Genomic DNA, 15221 nt, shown 5'->3' on the forward strand with positions numbered 1-15221 from the left:
AAAACGCTCATGAAGATGCTTCAGATGTTCATTAGGGAAAAGGCTTTCGTTTAGTGGTCATAACAGGAGAAATCAGAGGAAGACTTCACCTGTAGCAAGGCAACATGTCCACACAGGCCATTCTGCATCAATCCATTATGAAGGACAAGAGCTCAACTCCTATTTAGTTTTCAGGATAAAAAACACGGTATAAGACCACAAGTCTGCTGCCTGCAGGACCAGATGGAGTTGCATTTCCTTGTGTCATCCTGGGACTTTGAAAGGACATAACAGGCATGTGTGAGTAATCCCCTCTCACCATTGATAGAAAAGGTGATGACTTTGGGAACAGTTGCTTACGAATCAGGCTGAGAATTGCTTATCAGTATAATCCAGTGTCTCTACGGGTTCTGTGAGTGAAGTGCTGTGCCTGCAGTTTGTTTTATAGTGCCCCATCTCCAGATTGCCAGCAATGATGCTAATGACTCAACGCACCTACCACACCTTAGCATCAATGTCAAAAGATCGATATTAACCTCTTAATTATAATGTTGGTCAAGGTTGATAGTATTGATTTCTTGCCCTTGATGCTAAGGCATGCTGGATACCCCGTGGTTATTTTCCCAGATGCAGAACTATTGCTGGCTCCTTAAACTATCATGAAGCAATCTAGTGGCTGCTTTTCATTCGGGTGCCTCCGATGGTTTGAACGTATCTTTGCCTTCTGCTTGGACTGTACATGGTGGTCCCAGTTACCCATGGGACGCACTGATGAAACCATTGTCACTGACTGCAGGTGTTTGCTACATAACAAAAGCCCTTCACTCATCTGCAGCCAGGATTCCCAAGGTCGATCTGCTCATACCTCAGATTTCTGTTTCCTACCTTAAACACTGGCAGACTCAAAAAATCCCTCCATTTCCAAAATGGTCTAATTAATTTGAGCAACAAATGGTGCTCAATGAGCGGTCAGAAGAGCACAGACTGAGAGAAAGCAGAATGGCAATACTGACTGTTCAGCATCACATAAACCAAGGAGACCCTTCAGAGACCAATGAATGAAAGACTTCATGGCTAACTTCAAGACTTGCGATGCCAAAGACCTAATCTCCTACCAGATGGCCCACTGTAATCGGTATCCTGGAAAAGAGAGAGATACATTTTGTGGAAAATGACCACAATGGGATATGAGGTGTTTCAGAGGCTCATGCCATACCTCAGAAGGCCTTCAGACACCTGTGTGGAGGCAAAAGCTTGCGTTTCTCTGCAGTCCATGATTACATACAGAGAAAGATCTGGCCCTGTATGCTACACCAGTGCCTCTAAATTGTGTATACATCCTTTCTTACTATTAATATTTACCAACCATGTACAAACTCAGGGCAAATTCTGCCCAGACCAAGGCAGCATGCAGAAAAAATTTCAGAGTTTCAACTTAATCTGATCTTTTCAACCCTACAGGTAATGAATGCCCTAAAAGTTTTCCCTTTTTTAACACCTTTGGGAACAGCACATCCAGGAGGAAAATCCCTTCCCAACACAGTGGGGTTTGGAGTGGAAAACTTCCTCCCCTTCCCACCATGGTCCAGTTAAAGACCCCAAATCCATGAAGAAGACAAAGGTGCTGCATCTCACTGCCTATTTAGCAGTTCCAATATTCTCCCTTGGGAACATAAGGTCAGGCAGAGGAGGGTAAAATGCAGACAGATTCATTCCTCATCTTCACAGCCTGTCCCAGTGCACTAACACCATCACTTACTCTCAAGTGCAGACATAGCTCTACATTACTTCCTCCCATCATTGTCAAGGCTGGGACTGGATCCTACCATGCTCCCATAGTCCCGGGTGCTAATCCATAACGCTATTCCTGATCCAAATGGGAGTGGTCAACCCAATGAAGAATCTCAGGTGCTCACCAGTACGATGCAATTTCTGGTCCCAAGCAATCCAGTTCAGACAGCATCTCTCCCAAGGGCTGTTTTAACTGTCTTCGGACACTGCTGGGTATCTTTTCTCAGCAAAGTGACCTCCTGAGCTCCCTGGGCGTGCAGTCCGTATTGACCCCCAACTTTGGCTTGAAGATAAGCTCCTCTCTGCTCTACGTCTTAACCCCTTAGACACACATCAGCACTTAACCTGCCCAGATTTTTTCACTCACCTTGCCCAAGCGGTACATGACCCAACCATTCTGTCTGTTCCCCTCTTAACGAGGGGACTTAATAATTGAGACAGAGACAGAAACTACATACAGAGACAAGCCTAAATCCTGTTCCCTTCTGCAGTGAAAAACACTATCGACATGTCAAAGGATGAGCTGGTAAAGGCAATCTCTACCCAGCAAGGCAGCCAGGATTAGTATCTTCCCACTGCAGCACTGCAGGATGAGTGTAACCGACAGCTCTGCGAAGGAGAGGACACCGAAGGGAGAAATGCCTGCTGACAACTTGCTTGCTCGCCAGCCTTCCTCAGAGGTGCACACACACCGAGCGCTTTCATGTGGTTTTCAACCGCCTCCGTTCCCCTTCCAGGCAAAATCCTTATTACTGACATCTGTGTGTGAAGAGGGTTTGGCTGTGCATATCAAAACGTCATTAAATATTTGGTTTAATAACTGCCAAGGCGGCTGCCTCAGCATTGCAATGGAGTTCACATTTCTGGCTCCGTCTTGGGAGTAGTTAGTGGAGCCAGGAGTGTTGTGAGCCACAAATAGTGTCTTCTGAGTGGCATCTCCTTGGCAAAACTGCTCTGAGCGGGGGACACCTGTCTCCTGGCTTGTCCTCCTGGCTGATTTACTCTGTGTCCTCCTGTAAGATGCTTACTTTAAGAAAATTTAACTTCCATTTGTGCTGTACAGAAGGTGCTCTGTGATACTGCGGGCAAGCCTTTTAGCTTTTCAGTCCCCGGTTCATCTTGCAGAGGCAATAATAGCACATCCCTGCGTTGCAGAGCTGTTTTGAAGAGAAATATGTCTTAGCTCATGGAGGATTGAGAAACTGCGATCTTGGGGACCATAGAAATCCTTCAGCTGGAAGTACTATTCAGGAAACAAACTGAAATTGCAGAGGGCTTGCAAAGCTCTGGGTGTTACAACATGTCACTGCATTTATGGGTTTATGTGGTGTTCTTCAAGTGCTTTATACCTTTTCAAAGGTGAAAACTCCTTTGGTGAAACTGAGGTCCCTCGAGTCAAGACAGATGGAACATGAAAGGAAATTTCACAAATGGCCTTCTTTGCTTTCCTTTTTGAACAAGCTTTTATGAAAATAGATAGGGACACTCATCTCAGAAAAAGTTTCAGTCAACTTGGGCTACAGAATTAGATTTTAATGTGTTCATGTATTTATCAACGTAAAGAGGCACGCATGTGTCTATGCTAATATGTCCCCTCTGTGCTTTGCACCGAGGTCTGCAATACCTTGAAGAAGCAAATAGTGTGTGAACTCAGCTCTGATATGATTTATACTGTATCAGAGAAGTTCAGGGCAGGAAAGCATTTAATTCCTCCCTGGTGGTGCATGCTGGATTTTTCTTCACAAGTCTGTTCTCTGATATTTTGCCTGCTCTGCTTTGAAATACGTTAAGTGATTAGGCCTCTACGGCTTTCTTAAGGGAAGACATTTTCAGTCTTATTTGATCTCCGGCTCCAGACTAAACATTCCCTTTCTCATTTCCCTGCCCACCGCCCCCACTATTTCCACATAAATAATCTCGCTTTATCCCTAGTGTTTCATTTGCAGGAATTCATGTAATAAGCACAGCTTTATGCTGAGTTTCCTTGAAAGCTGAGCACTGTGGCCTCATTTCCATCCTCCTTAAGTGATTTGCAGAGCAGGGGGAGATTGAAGCTGGTCCTCAATGTTTGCCCAAAGTGGGCCTTGTCACCTTCACTTGCAGGGAGTTGTGAATTTTATGGAGATCAGTGACAGTTTTGGCCACTCAGCAGTTTTGAGAAATCACATCACTTATGTGGGTACTCAGAAGTGAGTGATCTGAGCGGCTTTTTGAATGGTAGTGGGGAATACTGGCTTGACCTTGAGCTGTCTGTGCTCTGTGCGCATCTCCGTGAAAGAGAGTCATCGTAATAAAGTTAAGGTAGGAAGAGGCCAGGTAACTGGGAAAGCACCAGAAACCATCTTGTTGGTCAGAGCAGGGGGTCTTTTGGCCCAATATTCTCTCATTAACAGTGGCTACCAAGAGAAAATAGCAGAACAAGCCAAGCATACAGCATCCTTCCAGCCTTCAACAGTTTGCAGCCCAGAGACCTTCCGAGCAAAAGCTGATGGTTTTGAATCTAATAGCACTGGGTGGGTTTCTCTTTCATGCATTTCCCTAGCTACTTTTTATATTCATAGAAACTTTGGTACCTTTTTCATGCTGCGACAAGCATTGAACAGTCTGACAGTGCTCTGTGTCTGTGAATTATGTCCTTCATTGGTTTTGCACCTGCCTCCTGCTAGTTTCATTTGACACCCCTCAATTCCAATATTGGAAAAGACAATGAATAGCCGTTCCCTGGTTACCTTGCCCTGGTCACTCATGAACTTTTATTGCATCTTCACCATTTTTCTACCCCTGCCCATCTCCATTCCAGGGAGAAGAGTCCTAATGTAATGTTATGGCTGTTGTTAATACAGAGTGTGTCAGACCTAAACATACACAGCACAGGAAGGATGATCCTGGCTGTGTAGATTGATGCCCCTGTCTTGGGTCTCCCTTATCCTGCTTGCTGGCTAGTCTAGCTTGAAGTTTGCTAGTGGTATGCACAGAGAGCAGCCTTCCTTTCCCCCCACCGCTGAGAATCCCATAAAAATTTTGTGCAACCCCCAAACTCTCATCCCCAAATTCTCTTCTCTCTATAGGACAATAAGTCCTGTAGCCCTTTAGGCAAGGGACCCTCTTGGTTTGCACGGCATTCCCAAGAGTGTCTTCTATGATGACTCACAACAGTGGGTTTCACACCAGGGACTGATCCACCTCCTTAGAGGGTAATCCTTGTGCATGGTGCATTTTCATTCGGTAGGTTACCAAGATGCCTCTACCTGTCACGTTTCTTTGATCATCTCTGGGTCTTTGTGTTTAATGAAATTTGTCATTAGCCAGAAAACCTAACAGAGCTCATGACACACGGTATGGACAGTGGGCAGAAGAAGGTGCTTACTCAGAGCCTTTTCATTTTGTTTCTCACTAGATCAGTAATGGGGGTGTCACGTTCATACATTGTTCACCAAAAGCTTTGGCATCTGAAAGAGGAAGGTTGTGGAGAAGAGCTGGTATGAATGGTTTTACTTTTTAGGGATCTTGGGGAGTTAGTTTTGATATTAGTGTGCACAATCTGCAAAACAGCAAAGTGTTACATGGGATTTATTTTTGAAAAGGCAGAGAATGAACCACTGGAGCAACTCACTTGTGCTGCCGTAGACTTTCATCGCATGGGGTATAAGAAGGGGACATCTTCCTGAAAGATTTTTCTCCCTTCTTCCTCAGAAGTAGCAGACTGAATGCATGGCTCTCCAGGGAAAGATCACTGTGTTGTGTAATAGAAGGCTGTCTTCAAAACAGTCCCTTCTGGACTTGCTCTTTCCCAGCATAGTAAGAAGTTAGAGTGATAAAACCCTGTGGAGCAACTCTCTTGCTTTCCCCATTGCATAAAAAATTTATCTTTAAGATGGTGTAAGACAATCTCACTCAATCTCCTTTCAGCATCCTTCCCCCTATTTGCATAACAAATAACAATTTTTTTTCACTCATTTTCAAATTGCTGATGATTCTCGGACCCTCAGATACTGTGATATAAGGTCCACTACAAATATATCCAGTGGTAGCACACAGAACTGTGGCGGCTTTATGTAGTCTCACCTGTTTTTCAGCCACAAGATGTCCTGGCCTGCCGAGTTTGAGAGAGCCGCCAACAAGAAGTGTCAGCAGCTGGGGTCAGTGGGAGGCTAAATCCAAAAAAAACCAAAATTGGAGATGGATGTAGTGTGTCAGCAAAGACTCATTTGCTGTGCTCTATTGATTGTTTTGTGTTGATTCCTTAGTTTTTGCTCTTGTCACTGTCATCTAATTTAAGGCCTTGCTGTTAAATTAAAAGGCATGATTGACTGACTGGCATCTGAGACACATCGCAGCTGTCAGCTGCAAAGATAAACTCCGGATTGGGATGCAAATCTTCCCAAAGATCAAGGGTGTTTGGACGAGGCGTCTAAGTGGAGCACTCTCAGTTAATTTGTAGTAGGAAAGACCTATTCCTTAGCATCTCTGCTTAATATTCAGAACAAGAACATGAACAAGAACAATTCTATGGTTCTAAGAAATGCCGAATATGAGGTTGCCAGTTGATTCTGACCATCTTGAAGTTTTCTTCATTTAACTGTGGAGAAGTAGAAAGCATTGGGTCAGCCTAGCATGGAAAGTAATTTGTTGTAGTATGCGATCATGATAAGAACCAACTGAGGAGGATCAAAAAGACCTTTAGAAACTGGATTAAAGGCCTCCCTGAATGACAGTCTCCACGTCACTCAAAACAGTCGCATGAGCAGCAGCCTTACGTGCAACAGCCGCCTTCGCAAATCTCATGCTAGGAGCTAGGACCGTTCTCAAAATAAAAAAATGCAAACTAAACTTTGCTATGCGATTGGGGTGAGAGCTGCTGGTTGTGATGGGAACCTCTGGAGCTGGAGGCATGAACCACAGCTGCTACAGTTAAAAGGAGTAAAGGGAAAAGCGAGAGAGGTCTGCAGTTCTGCAAGGCTGTAGCCGAGCAGAACTTATGCTAAGCAGGAACGGGTTGGGTATGTAACCTTCACAGGAGTCATTGCCTTTGAAAAGCAAACTCCTTCAAAAAGCAGTTGCAGCAGACTCATTATTTCTGGATTAAGGACAGATGGCAACTCAACCCGCATCGATCAGCGTGGTGCAGCAGTTTGTTGAGAGCTGGTGAAATGGGACTCCAGGGGCAAAAGGGACTATCTGCAAAGGGTGCCATTAACTTCAGTGGCATTCTGCATTTTATTTCATATGGGTTACTTGCTTCCCAGCATCAGAAAGGTCTCCTCCAACCCCATGCTTGAAATGCAAGAAGGGGCAGAGCAGGGAAGTGTGTGGCATGCAGGTGGGAATGAACGTTTCCTGGAAAATGGGGAGGCAATGAGGTTAGTTGCACCTCAACAAGTCACTCCTGATGATCTGAGTGATGGGGCATGCGTGCAGCCACTGCAGTGATGAAATCCCACTCGTGTCTCTTCTGCAGCATCTGCACTGGCCTAAAAGCACCTGTGTGTTGCCGCAGCTCAGCTGCTCCACAGCCATGGTAGCTTATTCACTTGTGGTTACCCAGCCACCCCTTCCCACCAGCCAGATGCTTTCAAGTAGTGGGCAGAAGAGACAAGTGTTTTACTCATGGCACAGCATTTTTTTCTCCCTCAAAGATAGGATGGGTATAACTTCATAAAACAGGCCCTTAACTGCTTGTTTACAGCACAACTGAAAAAGACAAATCACTTGAAACAGTGAATGACTAGACCCAGGAAAAGAAGGGAGATTTCAGAAGGTTTATCTGACAGCCAATAAACAGGATAAATAACATGCAGTATTTCATTTGTCAGGACCATGGGACAAACTGATGATAAAAAAGGACTACTCCATAAAGTGGGGAATACCTTTGTCTTGGCTATAAATGCCTGTGTTGATTTAATAAGTGGTCTGGTACTTCCCTAGCTTCTCTTTAGTACTCACAAATGGGATGGAAACTGAGGAATAAGGAAGTTATCTGTGCTCAACCTTATAAAAAGTTCTCATTCCAGTTAAGAATTTGAGACTATGATGGTTTTTATCTTATTTTGACTGGTTCTCCCATTCATGAGGATAAGCAGAATAAGAAGAAATCAAAGACTGGAACCTACCCTATCCCTCACTCTTTCCTGTAGTGAGACCAGGCAGCACCTATTTTCACATATTTTGGGGGGTTAATGTAATCATAATAGGTTATATCCTGAAATGCAGACCTGTTTGAATAACCCATCATCAAACTGGGGATACCATGATAGGCCGTCAGTCTGGGTAACCAGTCTGTATTTTGCTTACAAGCACAATATAAAATAATCTTTTAAGACACTGGAGTAATTATGCATTTTGACTCAAAAAGCATCCTAAGCAAATAAATCACAAACTTTGCCAAGGCTTATGTGGAGCTGCTCTCTCCCTTCCCCAGCCCCACTTCTAATGTGAAAGAGAGTGAGAGTAAAGAAAGACATCCTTAAAAGGACAAGCAAAGAGTTGATTAGCTCCTAAATGTGTCTGGTTACAGATGTCCTATCGATCAGCTCAAGCAAGGCATCAGGATACCTGCCATTATGCCAATGGCCTCTCTTGCAACCGAAACACAATCTGTCTCCCACCAGGCAGCAGGAGACACAAGCCTGTTTCCCCGTGCTATTTAGAAAAGGAACCAGCAGAGGAAGTGACTTTCAAGGGAAAGACAGTCTCCTTCAAGGTCAAATATTTATTGTGTGCCAATAGCAACTCCATCCTCCATGCTGCTGCCAGGATCTCTAAGCGGCTTGCTGGCAGGTTCACTAGCCTGCATTTCCATCCTGCTTTATTTTCCCTTGTTATTCTCATTATTAAGTATGTAAACAGCTTCCACTGCATTCAGTAGTGTGAAAGTTGATAAGCATGTGTTTATGTTCACACTGTCCTCGGAGCAAAAGTTAGAGCACAGATAGGCTGGTGGTAGCAGAGTATGAACTTGCAGCTTAGTGCTGTGGAGGTGGGTGAGTCCATCCCCACGCAAGGGATGCTGGTAACGTCCCTATATTCTCATCTGGCACCTAGCTGGGCTGTTGAGGACCCTCATCTTTCCAAACAGGGTTGGTGTCCTGCCTAGGGTGTGTAGGGAGCAGCAGAGCCCACAGCTCAGAGGACAGCCGTGATCTCCATTGCCCCATAAACAGCAATATAGCGAGGCTGGGTCAGCTGAAATGGATCATTTGTATCTCTGAAATCTCTGACTGTCAGTGAGAAAAAGAAAAAGGGCTCTATTTCATTTTTACTTTAAAAAGCAGCATTTTTCTTTCTCCCAATGTTTCCTTTCTTCAGAAAACAACATCTTTAGCTCATTATCTTTATCTGTGCCTAAGCATGGCACATAGCTGAATTTCTTGGACCTGAAGCATCTCCAAGGGTAGCTGTGGGTAATGAGAGAAGGCACAGCAGGAAAAGCAGCCATCTGAGAGTGGCCACATCTGGGATGAAGGGCCACCTCTGCTCCTCCCCATGAGGTGGGCAAACGATGGAGTGGAAGCCGTCACCAGCTGTTAGAAGCAGAAGCCTATTACAGAGCAGATTTTAGCTTGCTGCATATGGCCAATGAGGAGTGAACTGACCACTGAGGGATATGACAGCTTATCCATCACTTGAAGGGCCTGGATGTTCCCCTGCTGTCTTTTTACAACATGAAACCCAGCCTTGCTGGGCTCCCTGCTGGCACCCTGCTGTAAGGCTTTAGACTGTGGGAGGCAAGCCAGATTCAGATGGTCTTCACGGTCCATCCTGCCATCAACGTTTATGGACATCTCACCCAGGCCAGTTGTTCTTGGCAGCAAGCTGGAAAGAAGCAGGGTGGAGAAGGCTGCAGAGGCTCAGCATCTCCCTTCTGCCAGTGGCAGGATCATCCCTGCAGCAAGGGGCTTGCTGGCTCCATCAGCTTGCAGGACTGTAGCTGGTGGTACAAGGGGGAAAGCTGTGTGTTGCTGACACCAGCGCTGAGCATGGCTGGGAAGGGATGCCAAAAAAGCACCTTCATCTTATGGTGCTCACAGATTGCTCCCTGTGGGTGCTGCAAGAGTGCTGGAAGGGAGTATCACTCCCCCACCAAAGCTGTCCTTGAGAGCGGTGCCTCTCTGTGGCTGGTGGTATCTGCTGTGTGGGGAAAAGCAATGTCCTTTTGCATGGGGGAAATGGGTGGTAGGACCCCAGAACCCTTTGCAGCTCCCTTGTGCTGTCTGCCCATAGGCATATGTGTTTGTGGGGGGGAAGAGGGAGGACAGACAACCTCATCGATGCTGGGTGTGTATCTTGAAGTGGTTTTGCAAGTGCCTTCTGGGATTAGGAGTCAACAAGCCACAAAATGGGCAGAGGCTCTTCTCAGAGGAGGGGACTTCTTTGACACAGCAAGCACAGGAAGAGCTGGACTGGTTTGAAATGGGACAGGGTTTTCAGGAAGGCAAAGTCACTGTTCAGAGATAGGGAATAGTTGAAGAGAAGTCCATGAAAAGGCAATGCGTCTCCCTCCCCCTCCTATCTCTTGACTTTCTGGGCTACCCTGTGGTGTCTAGTCGTACCACATTCAAAGACTTCTCAGCTTCAGGGCTTGGCAGTGGGTACATTGTAAGGTCTGCCAGGCCAGCTTTGCCTTGGCTTCCTGGGTGCTGGGCTCTCACCGAAGCTGATGGGGCTTTTCTGGATTTTGCCCAGGTGGTTGGAACCCGTGGTCGGCTTGGGGTGACTGCACCAAGGACTGCGGGGGAGGCCTGCAGACCCGCATGCGCACCTGCAAGCCCCTTCCCAATGAAGGTCTTGTCTGCGAGGGAGTCCTGGAGGAAGGACGGCTGTGCAATAGGAAGGCATGCAATAGTAAGTGGAGGCATGTTCCCTTGCACGCGCGCGAGCGGGTTGCTCTTCCCAGGAGGAGCTTGGCCTCGTTGCCATAAATAAAGAAGGATGCTCTAGGGGTGAAACTGCTGAAGGGCCGTGTTGGAGCAGCAAGCCCAGGGGAGCATGAGACTTTGGCTTTGCATGGCCCTGCCCTTCCCTGCCTGTCTCACGGTCATGCATGCACATGCGCGCGTGCTGGCACACGTCTTCCAACACATACACCTGCAGACCCAGACCTTCACCCGAAAGAATAGGGGTTAATGTGTAGGAATCTATAAGCAGGCTTACATCAGGTATTCATATGCTGATAATAAATCTGCCACCAATGGCAAAATATATGCCCTTACAGGCATTTCTTTCACAGTTGAAGCTTCTCTCCCAAATAAATAAAGCATGCGGCTAAGAGATGCTAATCTTGCTTCTTTTTGGCTTAGCTCACCTTCCCAGTCAAAAGCAGTGTTGCTGTCCCTTTCTTTTCAAAAATGAAGCTTACAGTGCTAAGATGTGGAGAAAGACTGGGCCATTAGGCAGACAAAATGCAGGGCTTGAGCAAGACAAAGATGCTTTGCTCTCCTCCTGTAATGAAGCCTCTTTCCAGGTCCTCTTCTCTAGAGAGCAGGGGACAGATTGTGAAAGCCATTCAGCAGTCAGATATGGATGGGTTGAGCTGGTGAACCTCCAGCATTTTCATATCCAGTTCTTCTTTTGCATTAGCTGAGTTGGGAGGGGGTGAAGAGGAAAAAAAACCACAACAGCAGAAGCAGCTCATCCCAGCAAATGCAAGCAAACTGGTGATTGTAATTATTCCCTTCTTTTTGTTTCAAATTCATAGTAGAGAATGTTTGAATAAATCCTCCGACTAGTCAAATAACTAGGAAAAGTTCAACTGTCTTCAAAGGCAGGGAAGTATCTCCTGATAATGGGGAAGTTCAAATAGAGGGACATAAATATATTCCTCTAATAAGGGCTAAAATGATTTCATGCATTTTTTACCACTTCCATAAATTTAAATCATATTGCAATTAGGCTTTTTCTCTCTCTCTTTTTTTAAATGAAATCTTCCAGTATATTGAATTTCACCTCCTTGACTCACAGATGCTAATTTCCCTCTGAGGGTCATCCACAGTCGGGATATTTAATCTATGTCCCCTACGCTGGCTGGTGACTTTGTAGTTGTAACACAGCTGTGGCTTGGGGCAGTGAGGGTAAGAGTACAAGGACCTGGAAGCTGAACCTGAAAGGAGGTCCAGCTGTGGGACTTGAGTGTGCCTGAACGGAGCTGGAGGACGAGTCATGCTGGTCTTGGTGGACAATGCTGTGAAGGAGAAGAAGGTGGAGATGGCGTTGTGGGTGGGTAGAGGGGGCTCCGAAGGTGTGGCCATTCGTTGAACATGGGGGCACATGGGACAACAGGCAAAAAAATTCCTCCTGTGCTGGACAAACAAGGGGGGGACCCAGCTCCCCAGACCTTCTTTGCAGGACATCTGTCCCCATCCCTAAACACCTTCAAAGCCCTCCATGGGACCTGTTTAATTCCTTCACAACACTTTTGAACTGGGCAGGGGGGACGGGTCAGACCAGACAGTTTTCCAGGTCCAGCCTCACCAGCACTGAACAAGGGGCATAACACCTTCTCTTGATCTGCCCCGAGGGCAAAACTTTGCTCTTCTTCATGATAGATCCCCTAGTTGTCTAGTTGATAGATCAGTTGTCTTCCTGTCCTCTTTCCATTACATACCCAGTCAACTCCTGCTCCAAATTGCAGTGCACTTTGTTCAGCTGAGCTTACTTGGGATGAAAGGATCTTGACCTAAGTGGAAGGCTTTAGTTTGGAAAGAGACCATGCCCACTGAGTGGGGCAGCACAAGTTGATTTGTCCCTTTGAAATAAACAAGTTAATTCTGATTAATTTTCCCAAGGGGCTCTTTGCGGACAAACAGCTGAGCCCCGTTGTGTTGCTTTCATTCTGGCAAGCTGGAAAGCATTTGAGGGAAGATGTGAACAGTTAATCTTTCAAGAAGACTTGCCATGCACATCTTGAGGGAACATGTGTCCTACCTCAAGATAAACATGTATCTCTTCATATCTACCAAAGCTGTGCATTTGGCTCTGAACTCACTCCTCAGTGAGTCTGTCCCTTGTTGCCTCTGCAGCCATGCCCAGAAGAGGTGAACCTCTGACCCAGGAAGGGCCTGTAATTGTTTTGGCACATATCCTTTCCTTCTCTTTACTGTGACCTGCACCAAAACCTGTGAGGATTTAAAAGTAGAATAGAAATTCTGTTTTAATTTAAATTTTAAATTCTCATATTGACTTTTGCTCATAGATTTGTTAGGGACAAGTAGGATGTTCGTTCTTCCACTTGAACTGTTATTTTCCTAAGTGTTCATTATACATTTCAGTTAAATAGATTCTAATTTATATTTTTTAATTAAAAAAAATTTAAAAGAAGAACTGGACAGAAGAACATCTTTATGCTGAATTGTGCAGCATTTCAGTAGCTTGTAATAATACCAGACTAGCTCTCCAGGTATTGTTGAGTAGCTGACACCTTAATTTTCTAGTAGAAAACACACAGGAAAAAAATTACTCTTTTCCTTGAGCAAAGGGCCATCTATAATTCTGATAAAACAGCAAAAAAACCCAACAACCCAGGGATGAGCACTCTGATATCCTTTTTGCTGCGGGGGTAAACTGAAACTTGTCCAGGGACAGTAATACCACCACTGAAAAGTAAAACCAGTTGCTGACCAAGCAGGTTAGGTTAGAATAGCACAGAAATCACCACCTTCAAAGCAAGGGTAAACCCATCTCTTTTCTTTAGTTTCTCCTTCCTTTATCTTCTCCTTCCTTGCCTCTGCCATGTGGCTCATAAGCTGATGGGTGATTATCAAGAGCATTTTAGCTGTTTATTTGGAGCTGCAGCAGCAGGGAGAGGCCTGAGTCTGACACTGCATCTGGGGCAGGTTCTCAGCAGGAACAACTTTGGGTGCTGCCGCTCAGCTCCCTGGAGCAGTTGAGATAAACTTTTGTGGAGGATCTGTGAGGGTTTCACTGGTTGTTTTATTTTGCCTGCCCATAGCAAATGAACTAGAGGAATCTAACCTTTCTTGTCACACAGCTCCTTCTCCATGTGGACCTTCAGTAGGTCCCAGTATGCAGCAGTGGGAATGGTGGTTTTCAGCCTTTCCAGGAGATGTGACTTCTGGCAGCATGGTCACCAAAATGTAGGAGTAGCCACATGGTTCCCAGAGCTGAGTCTGAAAACATTGGCTGGAGGCCATAGTGTTGCTTGAAATCACTGCACAGGGACAGCTGAATGACTCCACAGGTGCCATTTGTATGTGGGATTTATGTTTTTCCACTCACTTGGGCCACCATTTCTGCTGTTTCATGTAATGGAGTCTCTTGCTTGATAATCTTCATCAGCCTAAATTTCCCCAGGGACACACACCCAAGCCCAATGGCAGGTGAGCCAGGTAAGTCATCTCCATGGGCAAAACCCAAAGCAGTAAAACACTGCAGAAAAAACTGTATAGAAATCTTATCCCAAACTGGAAAGGAAACTGTGTCTGGTAACAGCAGCTTGGCTTAGGCAGAGCCTTTTTTCATGGCATCTGCTCAGCTCAAGAGACATAATCTGAAGGACAACATTTCTTGTTTGTTGTAAGTCTGATTTTTCCTTGCTAGAGGCAAAGGACCTGGTGATATCCTCCTCTCCGGCACAGACAGGGGAGATTTCCTCCATCTGTTAGATTTGGCCAGGAGCTGCTGTTTTATAAAGGGAGGGAAAAAAAAGCCAACCCGAGTGTGGTGGCAAGTGCTTGCAGAGGAGATTTCCAGGTCCACCCTGTTTGGATGGAAGGGGACACCCACTGTGCTCTGGTAGACCCTCCTGGCTGTGTGGTGCTAAAAGCTGTGGTTGCTTACAACCTGGCATGCTGAGGGTGTTGGGGCGGGGGGGCTGGACGGGCAATGTGGCAGGACAACATCTAAACCAGAGAAGGGATGTCACGGGCCTGACCTGGCACTGGAATTCGGCAGTGATGGAGAAATGCAAGAACAATCAGAGATGTAGGCAGCCTGCATTTATTCCTGGGGAATGAAAATTGGCTGAGGAGCCAGCTGAAATCCTGCCATCCCACCTGGCAGAGGCAATGCAAAACCATCTCTAACATTTATGAATATGCAGATTGGGCAGATATGTGTCCCCTAGGCTGGGAAAGGAACAGGCTGCCCAGAGACGCTGTGGAGTCCCTTCCCTGGAGACATTCACACCCCGCCTGGACGCGTTCCTGTGCCCCTGCTCTGGGTGTGCCTGCTCAAGCAGGGGGTGGGACGGGATGATCTCCAGAGGTCCCTTCCAACCCCCACCAGTCTGTGATTCTGTGGTTCTGTGAAAGGAGTGGCCGCATCCTGCCCTTAGGTGCAGAAATATGCGCCTGTGCAGTCCCATTGATCCATTCTGGATTTCCAGCATCAAGCAGGTTCAGGATCTAGCCCTTCAGCTGTGTAACTGTTAGTGGTATGACGAAACACATGTTCCACATGACATTCAAAAGTCTGAGTCTCATTCTCTGTGGCCCCTG

General features: G+C 46.0%; 1 protein-coding gene across 4 annotated transcripts in view; it reads left to right on the plus strand.

The window, feature by feature from the left end:
* ADGRB1 (adhesion G protein-coupled receptor B1) overlaps window positions 1-15221 on the plus strand; it is a 286873-nt gene that overhangs the window by 111946 nt on the left and 159706 nt on the right. For all 4 annotated transcript variants that reach the window (XM_075085936.1, XM_075085937.1, XM_075085938.1 and 1 more), the window contains exon 3: window positions 10453-10611. In XM_075085936.1, coding sequence (XP_074942037.1) covers window positions 10453-10611 — 159 coding nt within the window. The remainder of the gene's footprint in view (window positions 1-10452; window positions 10612-15221) is intronic.

This window comes from Phalacrocorax aristotelis, chromosome 2 (assembly GCF_949628215.1).
Source record: "Phalacrocorax aristotelis chromosome 2, bGulAri2.1, whole genome shotgun sequence".
Taxonomy (NCBI): Eukaryota; Metazoa; Chordata; class Aves; order Suliformes; family Phalacrocoracidae; genus Phalacrocorax; species Phalacrocorax aristotelis.